The following is a 21695-nucleotide window of genomic DNA, read 5'->3' as shown; positions in this document are numbered from 1 at the left end:
GATTCTTTCAGCCCCAGGTTTGCATCCACCTCCCATCTAAGCCTATCTCTGCCGGATACATCTGAAACACCATGTGCTGAGCAACACCCGAGCTGGCTCTGGCTCTGCAGCCCACAGAGATTTCTTTGATGACTGAAGCGAAGCAACGACTCCTATTGCCGGTGAAGCCAGCCCGGAGAGAAGCCCCGCAACAACAGCGCGGCCGGGAAAACTTTTCGGGAAGATCTCACAGCTTCCATCTGCCTGCGGGGTTCGGTTCGCAGGGGGGATACGGAGCGCTCCACGTGTGCTACCAGTTCGGGAAGCCCGTCCCCACCCGGGTCCCCACCGGGGCTGAGCGCGGCTAGTCGGCGGCCATCCGCTGCCTCCCCGCGCTGGCTCCGGACCCCTCTGCGCCGTCTCCGGCTGCCGCGGGGGCCCCGCACGTAGCCGCCCCCTCCGGGACGGCACCTGCCAGCTCCGCTCCGCTCCGCTCTGCCGGTCCCGCACCGGGACAGCAGCGGCAGCTGCGGGGGCGGGGGAGGTGCCCGCCGTGTCTCCGAAAGCGGAGTGGGGGAGCCCCGGCCCTTCCCCCGGGGGCAGCCCCGGCAGGCGGCCCGGTACCGCCCTGCATCCCGCGGGGGGCGGAGCGGCCGCCGGTGGGGCCAGGAGCCGCGGGGCCGGGTGCGAGGCTGAGGGGCCGCCGCCGCCGCCCATGGAGCCCAACGGGACGGCGGCGGCGGGGGGCAACGTTTCGGCGGCGGCGGGCGGCGGTGGTTCCCCCGGGAGCGGGCCCTTGCTCATCCCCTCGGCCTTCGGGACGGTGCTATCGGTGATGTACGTGGCCGGGGTGGCGGGTAACGTGTACACGCTGGTGGTGATGTGCCACTCGGCGCGCTGCGCCGCCCCCATGTACAGCTCCATCGTCAGCCTGGCCTTGGCCGACCTGCTCTACCTCTCCACCATCCCCTTCATCGTCTGCACCTACCTGGCCCAGGACTGGTACTTCGGGGACCTGGGCTGCCGCATCCTGCTCAGCCTGGACCTGCTCACCATGCACGCCAGCATCTTCACCCTCACCCTCATGTGCACCGAACGCTACCTGGCCGTCACCCGGCCCTTGGACACCCTGAAGCGGTCGCGAGGCTACCGGAAGGTCACGGCGGGGGCCGTCTGGTCAGTCTCGCTGCTCCTTACTCTGCCCATGATGCTGATGGTCACCCTCACCGAGGGAAGCAAGGCAGAAGGCAAGGTGAAGAGGATATGTGCGCCCACCTGGAGCATGGACGCCTACCGGACCTACCTGACAGTGCTCTTCAGCACCAGCATCATGGCCCCAGGAATCATCATTGGCTTCCTCTACACGCGCCTGGCCAGGACCTATCTGGAGTCCCAGAGGAACCCCCCACACAAGGAGAAGAGCAAGAGGTCTCCCCGCCAGAAGGTCCTCATCATGATTTTCAGTATTGTGTTGGTCTTCTGGGCCTGCTTCCTGCCATTTTGGATCTGGCAGCTGGTCCGACTCTACAGCAACTCCCTGCAGCTCACCACCCAAACCCAAAAGTGCATTAACTATCTGGTGACCTGCCTGACCTACAGCAACAGCTGCATCAATCCCTTCCTCTACACCCTGCTCACCAAAAACTACCGGGAGTACCTGCGCAACAGGCACCGCAACTTCTACAGGTTCACATCCTCCTTTCGCAAGAGGGGCTCCAACCTGCAGTGCTCCTGGGGACGGTCTATGTCCTCCAGCAACCAGTATGACTACAGCTCAGAAGCCCTGGGCATGGCCACGCTGAAGGACAAGTGAGGAAGAGGAGGTGCTCTGGAGACACCAGGTCCGGGAGCGTCTGGCCAAGGTAGGGCTTTGGGACCCCTTAGCCCTGAAGGATCCTAAAAACCTATTTCAGGTAGTCACTCTATTTAGGATCAAGAAGTTCTGTAAACCTAAGCACTATGAGATGCACCTCCATTTCCATATGGCTTAGAGCTGTCAGGGAGGTCCTGCTGGGAGCCAGCAGCCATTCAGGACAAATTCCTCAGGGGGTTGGGTGCAGAAGATGAAGCGGATACTTTGTTCAGTTCTGCCAGAAACTCTTAATCATGCTTTGCTGAGTTTTGCCCAGCTCCAGTTCTGCACCGTCTCTCCTGTGTAGTTTCTCAGTGCTATCTTCAGGCTACAGCCAAGCCAGACCTGCAAGAGTCTGAAATTTCCTGGTGTTGCTTAATTTAGCTGCAGGCCCTGGGTTTGCCCTATGTATTGCCATTGTCTGATTCTGGAGTGTGTAAAGAGCCCTTTAAAGGCTCTTTTCCCATTTCCTGTACATTATAGAGCACTACAGTTTCATCAGGCTTAAAGCCTCTACTTTAAAATTAATTGCAGCAGCACTGCAACTCCGAGCATTCAAAAGCCACAAGGTAAGCTGTCAGAAACCACAGCTTCATCCAAGAAAAGCTTGCAATTTTTACAGCTTTCTGCCTAAGGTCATCTGAATTTGCCACTCTTTATTTTTTAAGTTGGTCGCTTTCTCAACAGTCCACAGGGCTTGAAAAATGGAGAATTTACCTTGAAAAGAAAGAAAGAATATCTTAGAATCTTATCAAAGACCTGAGGCTCTAAGGAAAATGACTGAATCCTGTATCATGAGACTTATCATAAAGGGGACAAATTTATTGATGACATTTGATCAAATATATTTTGCCTCAATGTATTCTGCTTAGTTTCTCCCTACTTAGTGTCTCTCAGTAAACCTTCACCACATATACTAGAGGTGCCTGTAAGCATCTAAACAAGTGCAAAACCTCAGTTTATACAATAAATGATGATTAAATGTGGACCGTCATCAGTTTTCCCCTTGCATGATCTCTTCACCCAGCTTGGGGTGGGGTATTTACCAAGGGAGAGGCAATGTACATCGGGGTGAAGTTGGGTTCAATATTCCTCTTTCCTGTTCTGGGGCAGATTCTGGGAATAAGTAAAGCACAATACCAGCTGCATAAACTATTGTCAGCAGCTAGTGATGCCCAGGGACTTCTGAAACAGCAGGTAGCTGCTTAAGGAACAGTCATGTCCACTTTCTTATGGCATACTCCAGCCCCATCCATTTGAGAGGAGCCCCACTCCAGCCCTGCTCTGCTACTGGGTTCCTTTAAGGTGCCAAAGTTTGGGTACATTTGTGCTAACGTAGAGACACAAAGTGCCAGCACCATATCCAGGGACTGGGAGTAGAGAACACAGCACAACCACATGCTAGATTTTATTCACTCAGCTAACAGCAGGAAAATAAACCCTTCAGGGAACATGTTGGATAAAGCCCAGGGCAGCACACTGCTGTGCTGGGAATTGAGCATTCTTCTTATAGATGCTGTTGTTGGGGTGCTTTCCTGGGAGGAGGAAATAAGTAATTCACCTTAGAATTGCTCATACTGCTTTTAAGCATGAGAATGTCTTCGAAACACTGTTGTGTTCTATTATTGTGTAGACTACCAAGCTGGGCAGTATAAATAGACCTGGTGGTGCCAATTTCCTTATGAAACAGGACTAACACACCCTTCCTGCTGGGAACTGACAGGCAGAGTGGGATTCCACAGCTTTTAGGAACAACTTTTCAGGAACATTTCATTTTTTCAGTCATGAATTTTGAAGTCATTGTTACTTTTCCTTTGCTTCCCGTTTCCGAGGCTGGAAGTCACTCCCACAGAAGAATAAGAGAGATAAGGCTCAGCTCAAAAGGCAGTGTGGGAAGGCTGGAGTAAGTGCATCACCTGCAAGGTGTGCTGTGCTGTCTTGCTGTAGGGCACATGCCATTTGCCCACCTCTAAGGAAAAGAAACAAAACCTATTTCCTTATGGCTATAGAAAGAAAAGCCTTCCCTGATCTGGATCCTCTCCTGATGTGTCTCACTTTCCATTGCTTGGTCTAAGGAAAAGCTCCTTGGAAGGCCACTTACCCACCACAGTGTTACAAGGCTGGTACAGGATGGGTGATTACTACGCATGAAATAGTCACAAGGCATAGCATGTATCTGTTAACAGGTATGGAAGGGGAAGAAGGGGATGGAAGTGCTTCACAAGACTCAAAAAGAGGATTGGGGAATAAAACTTTTACTTAAAAAACCCCTTTGGTTAAACACCTAAAGCCAAACACTGTAAAAACATGGTTATCAACATGAAGGGAAAGCTGAAAAGGAGTCATGTCTAGGGAAAAAAAAAAAAAGGATGAAAATGCAGAGCAGATGAGATCTACACTTGTAACCTAATGTGGGGATCAGCAAACAGAAAGGTTTGATTTGAGCTACACTTCCCAGATATCCCATCAGTCCCCAGAAGGAATTCTGCTCATCCATAGGGGATGTTCTTCCTGCGCCACATCACCAGAGCATTAAAGATCAAAGAGCTGATGAAGGAGCATCCAGATGAAATGTGAGATATTGGGTATTTGTCACTCATTGGGGTTTTCAACCAGTTTGTGCTTCAGCCTCGTTCCATCCCAGCACTGCTCCTCTCTCCCAGTCAAGGTTACTCAAAAGAGAGAACCAGTAGATTTGATGACACCCACAAAGCACATCCTTGAGGCAGAGGAGAGCCTGTTTAACACACAAAACTGGCCAGCAATCAGAAGATGCTGCTGTGCCCGATGAACAACAGCTCCTCAGTGGCACAGGAAGCACAACATGGTGTAGACCTTCACAAACACAACTTCTATGGGGCCTCTGATAGATACTGCTGGGAATCAGAGCTCAGTTTAGCAAATTACATAAACAACATCTCTCTCATTGTCCCATCAGAGCAGTTAAACTGACAGAAGCCAGAAGGTCTGACCTACCTCATAAATATCCCACAAGAGCAGATGTTTCCACTGAGTTCCTTATGTCTGTGACTGGGTAATCCTTGAGTCCTCTGGGTGTGCTCATGTTTTGGAAATGAGGAGACAGACTTCATGAATCTTTCTTTAGCAACAAAGCCAAATTAATTTGGTAGTTAGCTTTGGAAGGGGATTGCTGCTGCTGCCTGTCTGTAGCACAAAGTTCTGTTCCAGCCTTTAAGTTACCCATGAGGGGTAGCTTTGTCTGCAGCTGACCCAGAGTCTTTTGGGAAGGGTGTTGGTTTGGGTTTGGTAGGATCTCACCTGCCTGCAGCCAGGGAGACTGTAAAGTAGCTGGGCTATTTCCTATGTGAAGTGAGAAAGGTATCATCCATCCTCAGCACTGAGTCCCAAAGTCATGAGATTAAAACCCAGACCTTTTCTCCACAACCAGAGATGCTGCAAAAATGAATGAAACAGAGAGAGACACATAACCAGAGTCCAGCTCGTGGGACTTGCCAAACTCTGCCTATCTCGTCACTTACGGTAAATCTGAAGCATCTCAAGCCAGGGCAGAAGTAACAACAGGAAAGTCAGTTGGGCTGTAACTAAGCAAAATGTGGAGAGTTCCTTGAGAACTCTTACATTGGCTATTCTACATTCCAAGAAGGCAAGCTGTGTGTACCCTGGGATCATTTATCATACTCAAATCATTGTACTCCTGTGGTTCTTAATGTGTGTGTGTGTGAGGGTAATTATCAATGACATTTTGCTGCAGGTTTAGTGATGCAGCTAATTTTTCAGCTAAATGGGAAATGACAATTTTAGGGCAAGCAACATAATTTTTCTTCTTTGACCAGAGGTTTATCACTGCAAAACTCCATGCAAGCTTTACAGAAAAGAAAACTGTTTCATCACTAGGAAATCTTTTCCAGGCTGTGAAAAAAATTTGCAGCTTCACCCTTAGTGCTCTTCCCTGCCTTTAATCTAAGGTAGATTCTGCTGCAGCAGTGGCAATTTTCCCACCTTCATTTGAAAAGAGAAAGTGCCAGTCCTTTGTGGAACAAGTGAGAATGGTTGTTTTCACCAGACACAGGAGAATCCAGCTAGACTTTTGCAGACTTTTACTTTCAGTCACACATTTTTGATATCTTTCTCCTCACTTTTTTAAACCAGATTTGCAACAAATGCTCCAAAGCCCCACGTTACAATTCAGTTACGAGTGCGAGTAAATTATGACTTAATTAACTCCTATTTTAGCAGTCATTTTTGGTGCTTAGTGTGTGACTGAATACCAGGGAAGCCGGTGAAATCAAGGTGATTTTCTGAGCACATTGCACCTTGCATGGCACAAACCACATGGCTTGCTGCCCAGCTGCACTAACTGAGGAAAACAGGCAGGATGACTAAGTTCAGCATCTATTCCCCCATCAGCATGATGAGAGGAGACGGTGCATAAACCAGCCCAACCCTCATATCCCATGGGAGCAGATAGTGCAGCACTTGAGAAATCCCAAAGGCAGCTCCTGAAAATCCATGTCCACCAGGAGGTCAGACTGGTTGGGGATGCTCAGATCAGCTCCTGCTGTTGCACTTCTGAGTCCCTCTGGGGCAGGAGCAATCTTCCAGCCTGAGGTCTCAGAAGTTTGCTTTTTTTTATATTAACCTTTAAAAGGTAGCAGTTGCACAGAATCAGGGCACAACCTGCCTATGTAAGAGCACTTAATTTCTTTAAAGTAGAATGCTACTGCAATATCAAAGGGGGAAAGCCTGTTGTGAAGAGGAAGCCTTCTTAAGTGCTCACTTTCCCCTCCTGCTCACTGGCCAAACCTCTAGGAAGCAACACTCTTCTGTCAGGCACCCAGCAATGCAAGAAGTCATGGAGGTATGTTAAAACCCTAAATGGGGCATATATTTTAAAGATTTTTTTCTAATTAGAAATCTTTCTGCACAGGAATCCAGCTTTCTGCCCACACCAAGTTTCCAGTGTGGTATCCATCACCTTTGGGAGAGGTAAACCTCATCTTAGCAGGTTCTGAATGGTCACAATTGCGCTTTTGTGACCTGTGGTCCCAACCAGAGTCATCTTGTCCCCACAGAAAAGGTTCCCAAAGGGAGATACCAAAGCAAAACTGCTGCAATATTTTCCCCCTTCTTCCCCATCCAAAAAAAAAGAAAAAAAAGGAGGAAAATTAAAAAAGAAAATGGAGAAATAAATCTGTAAGGATTCTTCTGGCATTTGGGCTGTGCTTTTCTGGTTCCCTCCATTTGCAAATTCAATTTAAATTTCAGCTTAAATGAAACATTTTTGTAAACAGTAGAAATGTTTCTACAGTGAAAACCAAGGTGAAGAGTTAAGAAGCATTTGTTGAATTTATTAGGGAAGAGTGAACTTCAATATCGTGGAAGATCCCACCCAAACCCCTCCATCAAGGTATCTGGAAGGAAAGTGGTAACTAAGTTTTGGCAACACCAAGCCAGGCTGCAATATGAGCTGTGCTTGGCAGAGGACACAGCTCTAAAAACAAAGTGGTGCTAGAGGAGTAAAATCTGGAGAGTTTGCTTCACCTTGTTTAGGGCCAGTGTCTCACTGAGATGTCATTAGCCTTTCCTTGTGCATTCCTGTTAGCATCTTGAATTCAGCTCCTGAATTTTTAACTAAAACCAAACATTATTTCATCCAAACAAAGCAAGGGAGATTCCTGAAGCGAAATGGGGTGTGTCCATAAACACAGCCTTTGGGAGACACTTACTGCTTGGTATACATGCTCCTGCAAACCTCACCAGGGATGAAATTCACAACACTTCTACACCTTTTGGTCTTTTTAAATGTCAGCCTGACATTTGAGAACCACAAGGCTGGCTTTTGCAAGGAGCCTCCCAGGAAGAGGCCCTACAGAGCAATTACTTCTCAAGTGACGCTGAACTTACCTTTCAAAAATCTGGAAGGATGGAGAAGGTAAATTAACTGCTAAAGGGGAGAGACTGCAGCACTCTTGAAGGCACACAGAGTAAGAGGACACCTAAACCATCAAGGACAGGTGATGAGCTATGCACAGCAGTTGGCAGTACCAGCTCCTGCAGCATCCTCCTTTTGGGGAGCATGGGCTGACAGCCAGCTCCCAGCATTACATGACTCCAAATCCCAGTAACCCCCCAGATTTAAATTGTGTTTCTGCTTTTTCTTCAGAACAGATCTATCCTACTTTCTCTTTCTTTCCCTTTCTTTCTTTCTTTCTTTTTTTTTCTTTTTTTTCTTTCTCTTTTTTTTTCTTTCTTTTTTTCTTTCTCTTTCTTTCCTTTCCTTTCCTTCTTTCCTTCTTTCCTTCTTTCCTTCCTTCTTTCTTTCTTTCCTTCTTTCTTTCTTTCTTTTAGTCCAATAAGCGGCAAAAAACCCTACAAAAACAACAAAAAAACCCTTTAAATCTGTAACTTCATGGCCTTGGGAAACTATTTGTGTCCCCCCAGCTCAAGTCCTTATATTCACAGCTCCAGAGAGGCCCTGTGGAAGCAGGGTGAGAGGGAGCTCAGACATGGGGAGAAAGGCTTCAACAGCCATGCTACCTGCAAGATGTGACAGTGAAACAGTGAAAGTGTCACACTGGATTGCTCATTGTTCTTAATGAGAGCACTGAGAAATTGCTTTACACTGAGAGGTGCCTCAAGAAGACAATGCTGCATCAGCTCCATGCTGCCTCCAGTAGTAAGGCTTTACAGCTGGCATGGAAATAGAACAGCGAACAGATAAGCACCCTGAGGGGAGTCCTGAGGAGAGCAGTGCCTAGGCCACTGCAGGGGTTCCTGGAATCTCACCTCCTGTCAGGATCTCTGTGCAGAGCCAGTGTTTGATCTGACAGCCACGTGCCCTGTTGGAGATGCAGCCAAGTCCCAGCTTGAATTCCTTGCAAATCCTCCCCTTATCTTGCCCTTTTCCCTGTGCTCACTCAAACCCAGCACAAGAGCCTCCCAGCTCCACTGCAAGCATGGAGCCCTTGTGGTGCAGGGTGAGGAGTTAGAGGCAGCGTGGGGCAGCAGCAGCAGGAGAGCTCTGATAGTGCCAGGGCACCAAAAGTAAGGGAGAAGCTTGCTGGCAGGAGAACCTTAGCCTAGACCTCAAAAACCAAACCAAAACAAAAAAAAACCATCAAAGCAGCATCTTAATAGGCAATTTTGTCTTCTGTCACATTCTTCAGTAAATGTTTATCTCAGAGAGCTGTGAGGCATGTGTTTCAGACTGTCTGTGGAGGGTCTATGTATCGCTGCAGACATCATCCCAGGACCTGCCTAACCACCCACTGCTCACCATAGACGGAATCTCCTGCCCACGTTGGGGAGAGCTTTTATGGAAAGACCATGGATCAAATGTGACTGTTTAGGTTATTAGTGCATTAGAAATATGTCCTTGTTGTTAGCATGTTGCTGTCTTTGGCATTCTCATTTTAATCTTAGCCTTTTTTTTTACCCCTGTCACTGCACGTTCTGTCCTTTCTCTGCATTACATTTCCTTCTCAGCAACAAGTTGCAGCCTTTCCCAGGGACTCTGCTTCCACCCTGCTTTTCTCCACAGCTAAAAACACCACCCCTCAGACTCTGTAAAATCCCCAGCAAGAGTTTTGAGGCTTTGGGGAAATGTCATACCTCCCCAATTTCAAACCTGTTGTTCCAGGTTGCCCAGGAAGAAGGCAGAAGTCTCTATTGATTTCCACAACCTAATCAGAACACAGGCAGGTTTCTGCAAGTGTGATTGCTATAAGCAGATCATTCGACTCGATGAGGGAGGGTGCATCTGCAGAGCCAGGAGCATAATCTGACAAGCATTTACCGCTCCAGCTTAAACCTTCTCTGTCTCTTCATCTGGGCTGGTACCTCTGTTTTTGCAGCCCTGAGGTTTTAAAGGATTAAGCTATTTTCATTTGTAGAGTTGTTTGGGTTGCCTTTTTTTCTTCTTCTTCTTCCCAATCAGGCCAAAAAACAATGATTCTTGTCCCACTCAGATTCACCATCTGCCCCCAGGCAGCTAAGCCAATACAACTGATGGGCTGTGAAAAGAAGTGATTGTGGAATGACATTTTCAAATTGTTTTTTATAAATAATGGGGGGAAAGCTTCAGTGCACTGGAGCTTGTTCCTGTTTAAATATCACTCAGATGGATAAATGGCTGAATTCACCAGCCAACTTCTTTTACCCCGCTGCAACTAGAAATATCTATGAGACTTCTGTGCTTGGATGATTTGGGTTTTACCTTCTGTTTTCTCCTTTCTGGGCAGTGAGTAAAGCCGTGCCTTCCCCCTCCCGAGATGCACATTAGCCCCCCAGGGAGGCTCTGTAAAGCCTTCTGAGGCAGAACAACCATCAGGAACTTCTCTGCCTTTGCCAGAGGACACATGAAGATGTAGCAGTGCAGCTTCAGTTCACACTAATAATTTTTATGAGGAATCTTCAGTCTGGGAGGGACCACACTCTCGTGTACTCAGCATAGGGGAACAGTTTTCCTTATTGGGGATTCTTCCCTGTCCAGTTTTCAGTGATTTGACTCACACTGCATGGACTTCATTTCCTGGCACATTAACAGCTGGTGGTTTCGAAGGCTGCAGTTGGTGAGGGCAGTGCCTGGAATGAATAGCAATTACTTGCTGAGCTCATTATAATTGTTCAGTTATTGAATAATTTGGAAAGGCAAGCAGGGGGAATATTTGTCTAATTGAGAGCTCATTTAATCTCTGCTAATTTTAGATTTCCACAACAGTGCTCACTTTCCCCAGATCTGAAAAACCTTTTCTTACCCCACAGTGCTGGAGGAAGCAGGAATTCTTCCTCTCTGGACTTGCAAGTTCCATCATCAAGGTGGCACCTGCTCTTCACCTTGTGGTGTCATGGTGTTGGTCCTTATTCCCTTCTAGCTCTAACCTGCCCACATTTGGCTTCAGTGTATTAAGATCTCTCTGAAGCTGCCATCAGTCTCCAGTGAGATGTTTAATTAGGAACAACTCACCTGTAAGCACTCAGGCACTTCTGGGACCAGATTCTTGTCTGATTAAAAAAAAAAAAAAAAGAAAATGAAAAAAAAAAAGACATTACAGACAGAATAGCAAAGTACAAGCAGGAGGAAAGCTTTCAAGCCCTTGTCATTTTTTGCTGGTGCTGCTGATCTAACACAGTTCCTGGGCACATGTTTCTTCTCTTTGAGGTTTTTTATAATTTAAGGCTTAGGAAGCAAGTTTATCACCCAGAGGATGTTTTCTGGAGTCTGGACTAACTTCCAGGGGCTCTGGGGAGTCTGAAAGGCAGTGCTCAAGGCTAAAAAGCATTTACAGCTTACTGTCTTGTCTTTACTGTTTTGCCAAGAGTATCAAGTATCTGTATGAGAATTCAGGCAGGCTGGGAACTGAAAGGATTTTATTTGAGGAGTTCTGTGGAGTTTTGAGGGAAGGACTTAAATGGGAGATATGATTTGACTTGAGTATAACTTGATTTTAAACAATGGGTTGATAGATTTAATAGAGTTAATAATTATTTTGCTTTGGATTTCTTAAGTGCTTTCATCCTCTGTCCTATATTAACAATTATATTCTTCATGCACAGTTACCAGTCAGGTGTAATCACACCTGCAGATGTGCCCATGGGATTTGGCCATTGGCTGGCATATGCCAGTGAAAAGGGTACCCTCCTCCCACTATGGAAGTCAACCACAGATGTTCAGAAAGGAGAAAAGAAGAACAACCAAAGCCTTGAAACTCTTGCTGACCACAGGCAGATTTATCCCCTTTGCACTTTCAAAGTGAAAAATGTGTAGAGGCTCCAAGAGCTCCTCCAATCCTGTCTGTAGTATGAAATAAAGAGGAGAAAGAGTCCATGCTGAACCTCAGCCTTCACAGTAGGCTTCAGAACAGAGTAAACTTATTTTTCCTGTTGTAAAGAGGACATTAGAATAAGCCAGATCTTGTATGTCTGGAGACCTACCAGTCTTTTGCAAAGGCAGCTGTGAACTTCTTGCATTTTGATTTTAGTTCAAGTGCTGCAAAACCCCAAAAATAATTAAAACAGGTCTTTCAGAGCAAAGTCTGCAAGGTAAATTCTGCACAACAGAAGAGCTGTCAAAGCAGGTTGATTTTAAATCCTGACAACCTTGACAGCCTCCTTGCAGCAGCACGCAGCCATGTCATATCTGCAGTTACCCATGGTTACAGAAGTGTTGAATGAAATGGAATCCAAACCTGTTGAGTGTTGTCAGCTCTCATATAGGCAGAATAAATGACCTGGAATGATACCCAGAGGAGTACTCCACTGGGCCCCTCATTGAATATTTAGCCAAACTGCTCCAAATTAAACAGCATTCATCCATTCTGAGTCTGGGCTGCTGAGAAGACAAGAAGCTCCTGAATGGGATCCATTTTTTGGGGGTTGTTTGGTTGGGTTTCTTTTCCAAGAGGGTAAGGCAGCTCTTCAAGAGATCCTGTGATTTCAAGTTGAGAAGTGTTAAGAGATTGACTCCCTGTCCCCAAGGAAGAAGAATCAACATTTGGACTATAATTAGTGTTTGCTCTTTAATTTGTAATTTCTCTAAATTAATAAGGCTGAGGCATCTACTCAACTAAATAATTAAATCATCAATAAAGGAGCTGCCTTAAGCTAGGCAAGGGATTTTGCTTCATCCCCCCCACCAGTAGTTTCACAGCACTAATTATATTATGCCCTGGAGGGTCAATGTTTGTGTACTTGGGGCAGCTTCCATTCCCAGGGCAATGGTTTTTAGGAAGCCCATGGCATGGCTGAGCTTAGGGCTGGATGGGCACACAGTGCTGCTTGCCATGGACAGGTGTCTCAGCTCCTGCTGTCACCTCATGGTAGTGTTCAGCCCAGGGACATCTTGTGGCTTCAGTCATGCTGCCAGTCACCCACTCGATCCTCCTGCCCACCTTGCCAAGGAAGTGCTATCTAATCAAAGCTGTCTCTTAAGGAAAGGGTTTCTCTTACTCCTGACACATCCTGCTTTAAAAGCAAGGCTCTATGCAAAGCATTTCTGTAAACCAGCTCATCAAGGTCCAGAGCAGCTGTAAATTAAGACAAAAAGAGAAATCTGCTTTAATCATTCTGTCTGGCCTTTGCACTCCCTGGTCCTGGCTGCTGGGCATCTCTGGCTTCCTGCTGATCTCATGCCCTTAAATTTCCTGCTGGATTTCAGAGGTGCTGTGCTGGGAAGCAGCAATGTTGCCAGGAGCTTTTCTTCCTGCTACGGATCTTCCTGTAGCACACCAGGGCAGTATGAATTTTCTGCCTCCCCAGTCAGCCTCCTTTCCTTAGTGGTACCCAATGAGCTACAAAAGTCAACAACTGCAGAGTCCTGTCAGCAAAGGATGGCCGGAGAGATGCTGCAAAATGATCTCAATTCTCAACACTAAGTGAAATGTCTCTAAAAACCTGTTTGTCTCTTCTGTGAAGGGATCCCACACTCTGCTGGAGTCCCTGGGCCATCAGTTAGTTTTACTTTTCCCTGTCACATGTACCTGTGGGATATCAATCCCCATCAAGTGTCATTTGGGATGTTAGACCTTGCTGTTACCTGGCATTTGTTCCTTCTCACAGCAGGAGGTCTCATGCTTCCCATCAGGTAATGCCTTGCTGAGTCCCAGCAAGAGCTCAAATGTAATCTCCCATCCCCCTGTCGTTTTTGCTGCCACCACCTCTTTAAGAGCCTCCAGATCTGGCAGATGTGTCCTCCCCATTCCAGCTGCTGACTGCATTTTGGACTTGCCAGCCAGCCAGAGCCACCATACCCTGAACCTCCTCCTGGGGTGGTCTCTACTCTCCACTTTGTGAGGGGCCAAGGAACACAAGGGAGTTTTCTTGGCTTCCTACACGGGAGTGTGTGCAGTCAAGAGTTCTTGTAAGCATCAGTTTTACAGCCTCTTCCCAGCATAAACTGGACAAACTGATGGAGCTCTGGCCTGGAGGATAAACACCCTCTCTGCTGTTTATAGTAACTGTCTCCTAAAAGGAGAAATGTGCAGCTGAGCTGACACCCTTCCTGCTGGGGAGCTACAGCAGGGTACGAGAGGTGCTTGCAGGCTGGTGGCACTACCCCAGCGGAGACCTTCCACTGCTATCAGACATGAACAGCAGCAGTCTGTAAGGAGGATCAAGGCTAGAAAAAAGCCTGTGTGGTTAACTCAGCCTTCAACTTACATTGCAGATTCAGAGAAGTAGCAATCCTCACCTGAGTCACTTGTTAAAACTTCCTCTAAAGGCTGGTTTAAGCCCGAGCCCAAATACAGAGGTTGGATTTTAGGAGCAACATAGCAGTGCTGTAAAAAGCTCAGGTTAGTGGAGTTTTCCCTTATCAAATTAGTTTCATTTTTTTAGCTGTTTAGGAATGGTAAATCCTCCTGTAGTTAGGAAGCATTCTTAGCTATTCTCTCCACAAAAGAATTTGAATATTTCTGGTCAGACTAGTCCTTTGAAGGAAACTGAGATTAGATAAGCTCATTCTGTCAAGCATTCTTTCCACACCTGCATGCTTCCCAACAAAACAGTATTTCTCAGTTTCAAGGCAATTCACTGAGAGGCAGATTTTTCTTGCTGCACTGATACAGACCTGAACCACCACTCCATGAGTAAAGATGGCTCAGATGTACTCATGGTGTCCTCACCTTCAGGGCTTTGGACACAATAGGATTGAACTTGGCTCTTAAGTGATACAGTCTAGTGGTGCAGGACTACTCAGGATGCATTTAGCAAGCTTGTTGTGACTATTAGAAATCAAAAATCTTTTTAATTTTAAAAGATTTTGCACTCCTCCAGTCCTGTTCCCATCTTCAACCTCTCCATACCGCAAACAAGACACCAGCACATAGGAAGCAGCTATAGGTGCCTGGAGCAGGTAGTGACCACAGCCTCAGGAGCAAGGTTACTAACCAAGCTGAGACTTCTCTCCCGCTGCATGTCCATCCCCTGTGTGTCTGCTCACAATTATAAGGAAAGAAAATTACACTTCAGTAACCCTGTTCAGGTGATGGACAGGGGACAATGACATTTTAAGTTCATTGATTCCTTTATTCATTCAGTCCTTCTCAGTCAGTAGAAAGGCTTTAAGGCTCAAAACTTTCTTTCCGTTATGTCAATAAGACTGAGAGACTATTGCTGTTCCTAATGACCCTTGTCATGTTTGTAACTTTACTGCCCTTAGAGGTGTACACACAACAGCCCTATTGCACTCCCTGCTTCACAAGTGTCAGATGAAGAGCAGAACTGCTGTCAGACACCTTCGCTTCTGCCTTCCTTGGGATCCTGCAAATCACACAGATGGCCAGATCTGAGGACAGAAGATTTAATTTAGACCTGAACATCTCATAAGTCTCTCACTGTTCAATCCAGATCTGGACAAGCTTTTGATTACTGCCTTTCTGTACATGCTTTATGGCTGGACTATTTAATTTCAGAATGACCAGGAAGAGGGCCATTTACAAGGGGCCTGCTAAAAATCAGCTATAAGGTCAAAACGTGTTTAACTTCTATTGCCAGTGATAACTTTTGGAATTCACTGACTCACAAGCCATCTGGAGATGCTAAAAGCATTTAGAGAACAAAAATAAACTAATCTCAGATTCCAGTTGTTGAGATGAAGATACCAAGGCTCAAAGGTAGCAGGCAGTCAGCTGTGAAGACAAAAGGCATCAAGGCTCTTGGCACTAATGTGACACAAGTGCTTGTCTCCAGCACATCCTGAGCTGTGTGCTTTCAGCTAGGCACTCTTCAAGATCAGAACAGCCTCCCTGACACATTCACATGCCCCTCTTCTGTGCCTGTGCTGACAGAAGTGAGGTTCTCCCTGCCTGCGCATGATCTGATGGACATCTGCAACACACTGCTGTTGAATGAGAAAGGGAAAATGAGCAGGGAGGGGACTACATTTCCAGACACTCTGCAAGCATGAAAAAGCAAAGCAGAATCTGATGAGGAGCAGGTGCATATCCCCCTACACTTCAAGTAAAGGTTATGGGTCAAAACAACCCCACTTTTTTCATCACAACATTTTTTCCCCAAGGGTAAAAAACTTCTGTAAACTTCTGTGTATTTATCAATTTCTTCATTTCTTCTTGGATTGTTTCCTAATTTATAAGGGCTAAATTCTATACATGGAGATACTCTCTCCATCCACTCTTGTTATTTCTACACATTCTTTGATCTCCTTCATGAGAAAAGCCTGAGGGGGCTGGGTCTCTTTAGCTTGGAGGAGACTAGGGGGGTGACCTCATTCATATTGATAAAGATGTGAAGGGTGAGCATGGGGAGGACAGAGCCAGGCTCTGCTCAGTGATGTTCAATAATAGGACAAGGGGCAGTGGGTGCAAGCTGGAGCAGAGGAGGTTCCACAATGGCATAAAGAAAATCTTTTTCACTGTGAGGGTGACAGAGGTCTGAACAGGCTGTCCAGAAGACTGTGGAGTCTCTGGAGACATTCAAAACCTGCCTGGATGTTTTCCTGTGTGACCTGCTGTAGGTGATCCTGCTCTGGCAGGGGCACTGGACTAGGTGATCTGTGAGGGTGCCTTCCAAAGCTTGACATTCTGTGACTCTCTGAATATTTGGAAAAAATCAATGCTGAAGAACAAAAAATTCCAAATAGCTCTGCTGCCATTAGAAATTCTTCTTCAAGATGAATACAGTGTGTGGGCTAAAAGGCTTTGCAGGGCAAGAGCTGGTTCCTCTTCAGTTCTTGAGAGCCAGCCTATGAATAAATAATGGACTCAGCTTAAATGCCCTATGCAATACATACTGAAGGGAAAAGCTTCAGTATGTTAGAACAGAACTGAGACATGAATTAATCAATTTGAGGGAGATGATGCACAGAATCAAAGGAAGGTGTGCAGTTTGAAACTAGGAAAGAGGCCTTGTCCTCAGAGCCCCTCCAGAAAGGCTTTAGTACAAGGCACCGATGCTCACATGGAGGATAAAAAGTAGCTACACAGATACTTCAGGGATAAAGCAATGATCACTGAGAGCTGAGTAGCAGGCTCCAGCAAACAGGACAAAATTAGCTTTCAGCTTCTTTAGAAGCCTTACAAAAACAAGAGATCAGGCAGAGCCTGCTATAGTTCCTTAGGGTAATTTAAAGGGGCAATAGACACTCAGCACTTTACAAAGGCTCTCTTGGCCAGATTTCCTGAGGATTCTGCCTTGCTGAATGAGGCTAAGATGATCAATGCATGCCAGAGCCATCTGTGGTTCAGAAAGGAAATAACTCTTCTGCTGTTCTTGGAATGCTTGCTTGGATTTCCGCACAAGAGACTCAAGAAGAGACAGGAGTTGGGATTTTTATCTCTTTCTTTTTTAGTTTTTGCTTCAGGGAGGGAAGAGGAAGAGAGTAGTTGGTAATAGTTAGTTTTTATTCCCCCTCAATGAGCCCTGACTTCCAGCAACATTTCCTGGTTTTATTCCTGGAATTGAGACAGGCCAAAAATCCTGCACAAAGCTACACATGAGCATGTTAGAGAGACCCAGTTCACATGTAAACACTGTGTATGGGTATCTGGATGGAGAAGGAATGTGAGGAATTCTGTATTAAAAACAAAGCCATCTTTATTTACTGGGGAAAGGAAAGCTATGAAGGAGAAAGTCAAGTGTACCAAGAACTGCAACTGAGAATGCAACAAAACCAGATTTTCCTGACAGCAGTCATTATCAATGCCTTTCCGTTCAGCTATCCTTTTATTTTAATGCACACATCATGGGCCACAGCTGCAGAAAGTACCCTGTTGAGACCTTGCAAATAAAAAGAAAGAAGACAGGAAGGTAAATCTCTGCTATGAATGCAAATTAAAATCTTTCCTGTAACTAGAGTAGCCTGGTAACTATTTCTGTCCTTGCCATTCATTAAGATGGAGTTTAGAATACTTCAGGTGGCCAATACATACTCAGGAAAATCTCAAGATATCACAGTATCACTAAGGTTGGAAGAGACCTCGAGGATCATCAAGTCCAACCTGCCTCCACAGACCTCAGGACTAGACCATGGCCAAACCCTCAGCTGATTTGTGGGGAATTTAGGTCACAGTGATTCCACAACTGCTTACACAATGAAAATTTTATACTTGAGAAATGCCAAGAAGTCCACTCAGAATTCATAGGAGATTAACAGTAAAACAGAATGCAGGCTCCAGGACTGGAAGCAAGGCTTACACTCAAAACCTAATTTGATCAAATAACCCTTAGTTCTGCAGAAGTCCCTGATAGTCCCCAAAACCTCTGAATGGAAAGCTACTTTTTAGGAGTAGTTCAATTGCACAGAAGTCCTCAGGAAGCTTCACTCCATCTCTTAGTAGGGATTCAAGCTCTGGCTTGCCCTCCTGCTGTATTTTCCATTTCACCCCGGGAGTTTTCACACAAGCAAGCTTTACCTTCCCTTGCAAAGACTTTTTCTTTCTACATGCAAATAAATATTCTTAAATACCAGGCAGCAAGAACACTTTTCAGGTACAAGGCTGTAAATTTAATGTCAGCACTTAGCCCAAATTCACACTAAATATGTACTGACCTTTCTTTACTCTGTTCGAACCAGGAGGGCTCTTTACAAAGGTTCTCACACAACTGAGAAACAGCATTTGGTGATCAATTAAAAGCACTCATCCGCAGCAACTTAGCATCAGATTTATGTGAGTGAAACAGAACAAATCCCGCCCTCAGCATAATCAGAGTTCTAAGAAACAGAGCACTGCATTTCCCAGTAGCAGCAGACAGGCTGAACCTGAAAGAGGACAGACAGTAGTGAAAGTATTTCAAATTCAGAATGACCTGTCAAGAACTGGGAAGAGATACCCTTGATAAAAAAAGTTATGCAGGGGATTTATGTGCACTGAAATAAATTAAGCCAAGTTTATTTCCAGTGGTCAGTGAATCTCCAAATTCCACTTTGCCTTTCTGCAATTACTGGTTCCCTGCTGCAGGCTATGTTCAGAATCTTTTAGATTGTGCTGCTCTTCCTCATTTGCTGTTTAATTTCTTTAGAGATCTAGGTATTGCTTTTAGCAGTCCAAACGTTGAAGCTTCAGATAGAAAAAATCTTGCTTGTTATTGAAGGATAAAGCACATTGCAGTATTATACTTCTTCCAAAGATGAATTCTCTTAGTGGGTACAGCACATGTTTTTCCTCACATTTTATTTGACAGGTTTGGTCATCATATTTACACACTCCTGAGGCTTAAAGACTCCAAAAGACAACCACCAACTTGGTTTTATTTCTGAATGACAGTCACTTCCTAGTGTGATAGATGCACCATATTCAGGAGATACTACAATACACAGGATCTTCAAAAGATGAAAATCCAAGAGGAAATTAGCTGAGATTTCTCTCTTGGCCTAACAGGATCCTGTTGGGCAGAATTTTATGGAAGACAGCACAGAAAGTGCCACATTCTTTTAGTGCAACTCAAGGCTTGCCTGACAGACAGAAGTAAACAAACACTTTAAGAAGTCACAAAGCAATTTCTGTGTGTTGCAGAGTGGTGATTTGACTTATGATAAAGTTAAGCATTTTGGAACAGAGGGCCTCACCTTGGAGAATCCCAACCCAAATCCACACAGGTCCATTCATATTTCAGTTCCACTGCTATCAGGGATTTCTGTGGAAAAGGTCTCAAGGTAACACTAGGAATCAAGTTTTAAGTCAGTAGAGCAGTTGCTAGTGATGTTGGTCAGCCTTCACACATCTTCCACTTGGGTGCAATGCAGATGTCCTGGCATTAACAGGCTTCGAGGCAAGTAATTAGATACAGATCCCAACTGACTTTATTGTTTCCTAGCATCAAGCCATTTTAACAATTCCTTCCCATCAGCATGGACAAGGAAGCCTTCTTCAGGTTTGAGAACAAAGAAAATTACAGGAGACTAATCTTGCTGGTGTGTCAGATGAGAACACTCACGTTAGAACAAATCCAGGTGTCCTGTCATCATTCCTCACTATACCAATCTTCAGTGTAATCCACTAAAACTTATTTCCATGAGAACACTTTAAAAAAGTGAAAGTTATGTGCATAAAATAATTTTTTAAAAATTAATCAAAGCAATAAATGTCAATAAATTCCACAGAATGTGATTGAGGGAAAGAAAATTGGGAAAAATAAAAGAATAAATCAGGTTTTCCTACCATTGACTTACCAGTTGGCTGACCTGCAAAGATCTTTGGCTGCAGCAAGCAAGCAGCTGGCAAGATTACACACCTGTTACTTGATCTGCACCCTCTCTTTTCTGAAGTCCTTGCAATGTATTAAGGAACACCACAGACTAATGGTCCTATTTAATAGTTTGCATACTAAACTGAGGCAGAGAAGTCCAAGCAGAGCTCCTAAAAAGCCTTCTGAAACAGATAAAACAGTGTTTTGGACAAGATAAAACATGGTCTTTCACAAGACAAGATTTGTATTTGTGTAAACAAAAAAGCAGCAAGCTTCCTTCAGCTTGGTCTTAAGATCACATTGAAATCATTCATCTGTTGGGTCTAAAAGTGTTTTATTCTTGAGGTCCATCTCAAGACCATATCAATTTAAAATGCAGACACCAGCTTCCCCCAGACCCCATACAGCAGTCCCTTGGTCCATGTGGGTTCTTTTGCCAGCCTTCCAACAGCAAGCCAGGCTTTGCAGGTTTGGGACAAAGGAGGCTGGAGATGACGTGTGGAAAACCCCAACAAACCTACCTTTTCCCTCAGCTGTGCCCCTCCCAAGTTGTACTGCCCTACCTGGGCACTGGGTATCGATGCTCAGATGGAGCCAGAGGACCGCCTGATAACCTCTGCCCAGCTATCTTTTTAGTATTCATTTAATATACAGGACTACATGGTCCAGCCATGGCCATAAAGAGCTCTTACCAACCTCAAAACCAGGCTTCCAACAGGAGGATTGATCATGTTCATTATGACTCTGAGGAAATGAGGTGAGTTGGGACTGCTGCATCCTGGGGCCATGACATTCCCTAGCACACCAAAGCATCTGCAATGCAAAAGCACTGTTTCCTGGCTAGCCTGAGAACTGCATTTCTGACTTTGTGTTAACTAATCCCTGTCTGTAGCAGAAAATATCTGCAGCAATTCAATAAAAAAAGTTCAAGTAAGTCCCAGCAGTCAAACCACAGCTGTATTGCCCACTAATGCCCATGGCTAAGGAGAATCCATTCCTCTCAACAGAAGGTATGGCACTGATCGTGCCCTATTAACTTAGGGCAAACTTTCTACATCACATTAGTAATTGAAGAGACTAAATTAAACAGGTAACAGTAGCATGAGGAATCATATCAAGAGCTAATCCAAAAGATTGTATCCTTCAAATTGAAGAATCTTAAAAATAATTTTACAAAAATGAAAATAAAGAGTCCACCCTGGAACTCTTCTTTGCAGCCTGTCCCCTTAGGACACACAGGCAAATAATTTTCAGAATACACCAAATTTAGGATGGTCTTCAGGCATTATTTGCAACATTTATAGAGAAAAGAAGATGTGAAAATGAAGTTTTAATACAGCTGGGAAATTCTAACTGACTGTGAGGTTCCAAGAAACGTTATCTTCCCTTTTCCTCTCCTCTTCTGCAGGGCTTCTCTCACTCTGTTTGACCTCATGTTCCATCCCCAGAGGAGTTACACCAAGACTGGATCCCCAATGCCACGGTCTGGGTTGCAGGTGAAGGAGATGGTGATGGCATAGCGAGTGCCCCAGTGAACCTTTTCTACCCGATGAAGGTTCTCCGACCCAGAGGTGAAAAAGGAAACTCGGCCTGTAAAGACACAAGTATTTAATCAGTGACGTGGAGCTTGCTACTCAGCTATCAGCTCTCTACAGAATTTTGCTGTTGTCTCAGTCCAGCTGTTCCCTGGCTACCTGAGAGCCCATAGGTCAAAGACAAACTGTTACGAGCTTATGCTGCA

At 45.3% G+C, this 21695-nt stretch overlaps 2 protein-coding genes across 2 annotated transcripts in view; one reads left to right on the top strand and one right to left on the bottom strand.

Annotated features, from left to right (window-relative positions):
• Positions 1-582: 582 nt before the first annotated feature.
• Positions 583-21476, top strand: LOC104298003 (urotensin-2 receptor). Its single transcript, XM_009898029.2, has 2 exons — positions 583-1841; positions 21363-21476. The coding sequence occupies exon 1, from the start codon at positions 695-697 to the stop codon at positions 1790-1792; it is 1098 nt and encodes a 365-aa protein (XP_009896331.2). The 5' UTR covers positions 583-694; the 3' UTR covers positions 1793-1841; positions 21363-21476.
• OGFOD3 (2-oxoglutarate and iron dependent oxygenase domain containing 3) overlaps positions 21408-21695 on the bottom strand; it is a 35193-nt gene continuing 34905 nt past the window's right edge. Inside the window, exon 9 of the mRNA XM_054170946.1 lies at positions 21408-21544. Coding sequence (XP_054026921.1) covers positions 21408-21544 — 137 coding nt within the window. The remainder of the gene's footprint in view (positions 21545-21695) is intronic.

The sequence above is a fragment of the Dryobates pubescens genome, chromosome 20 (assembly GCF_014839835.1).
Source record: "Dryobates pubescens isolate bDryPub1 chromosome 20, bDryPub1.pri, whole genome shotgun sequence".
Classification (NCBI taxonomy): domain Eukaryota; kingdom Metazoa; phylum Chordata; class Aves; order Piciformes; family Picidae; genus Dryobates; species Dryobates pubescens.
Note: the sequence above shows the minus strand (reverse complement) of the source record. Positions and strands in the feature narration are given on the sequence as shown.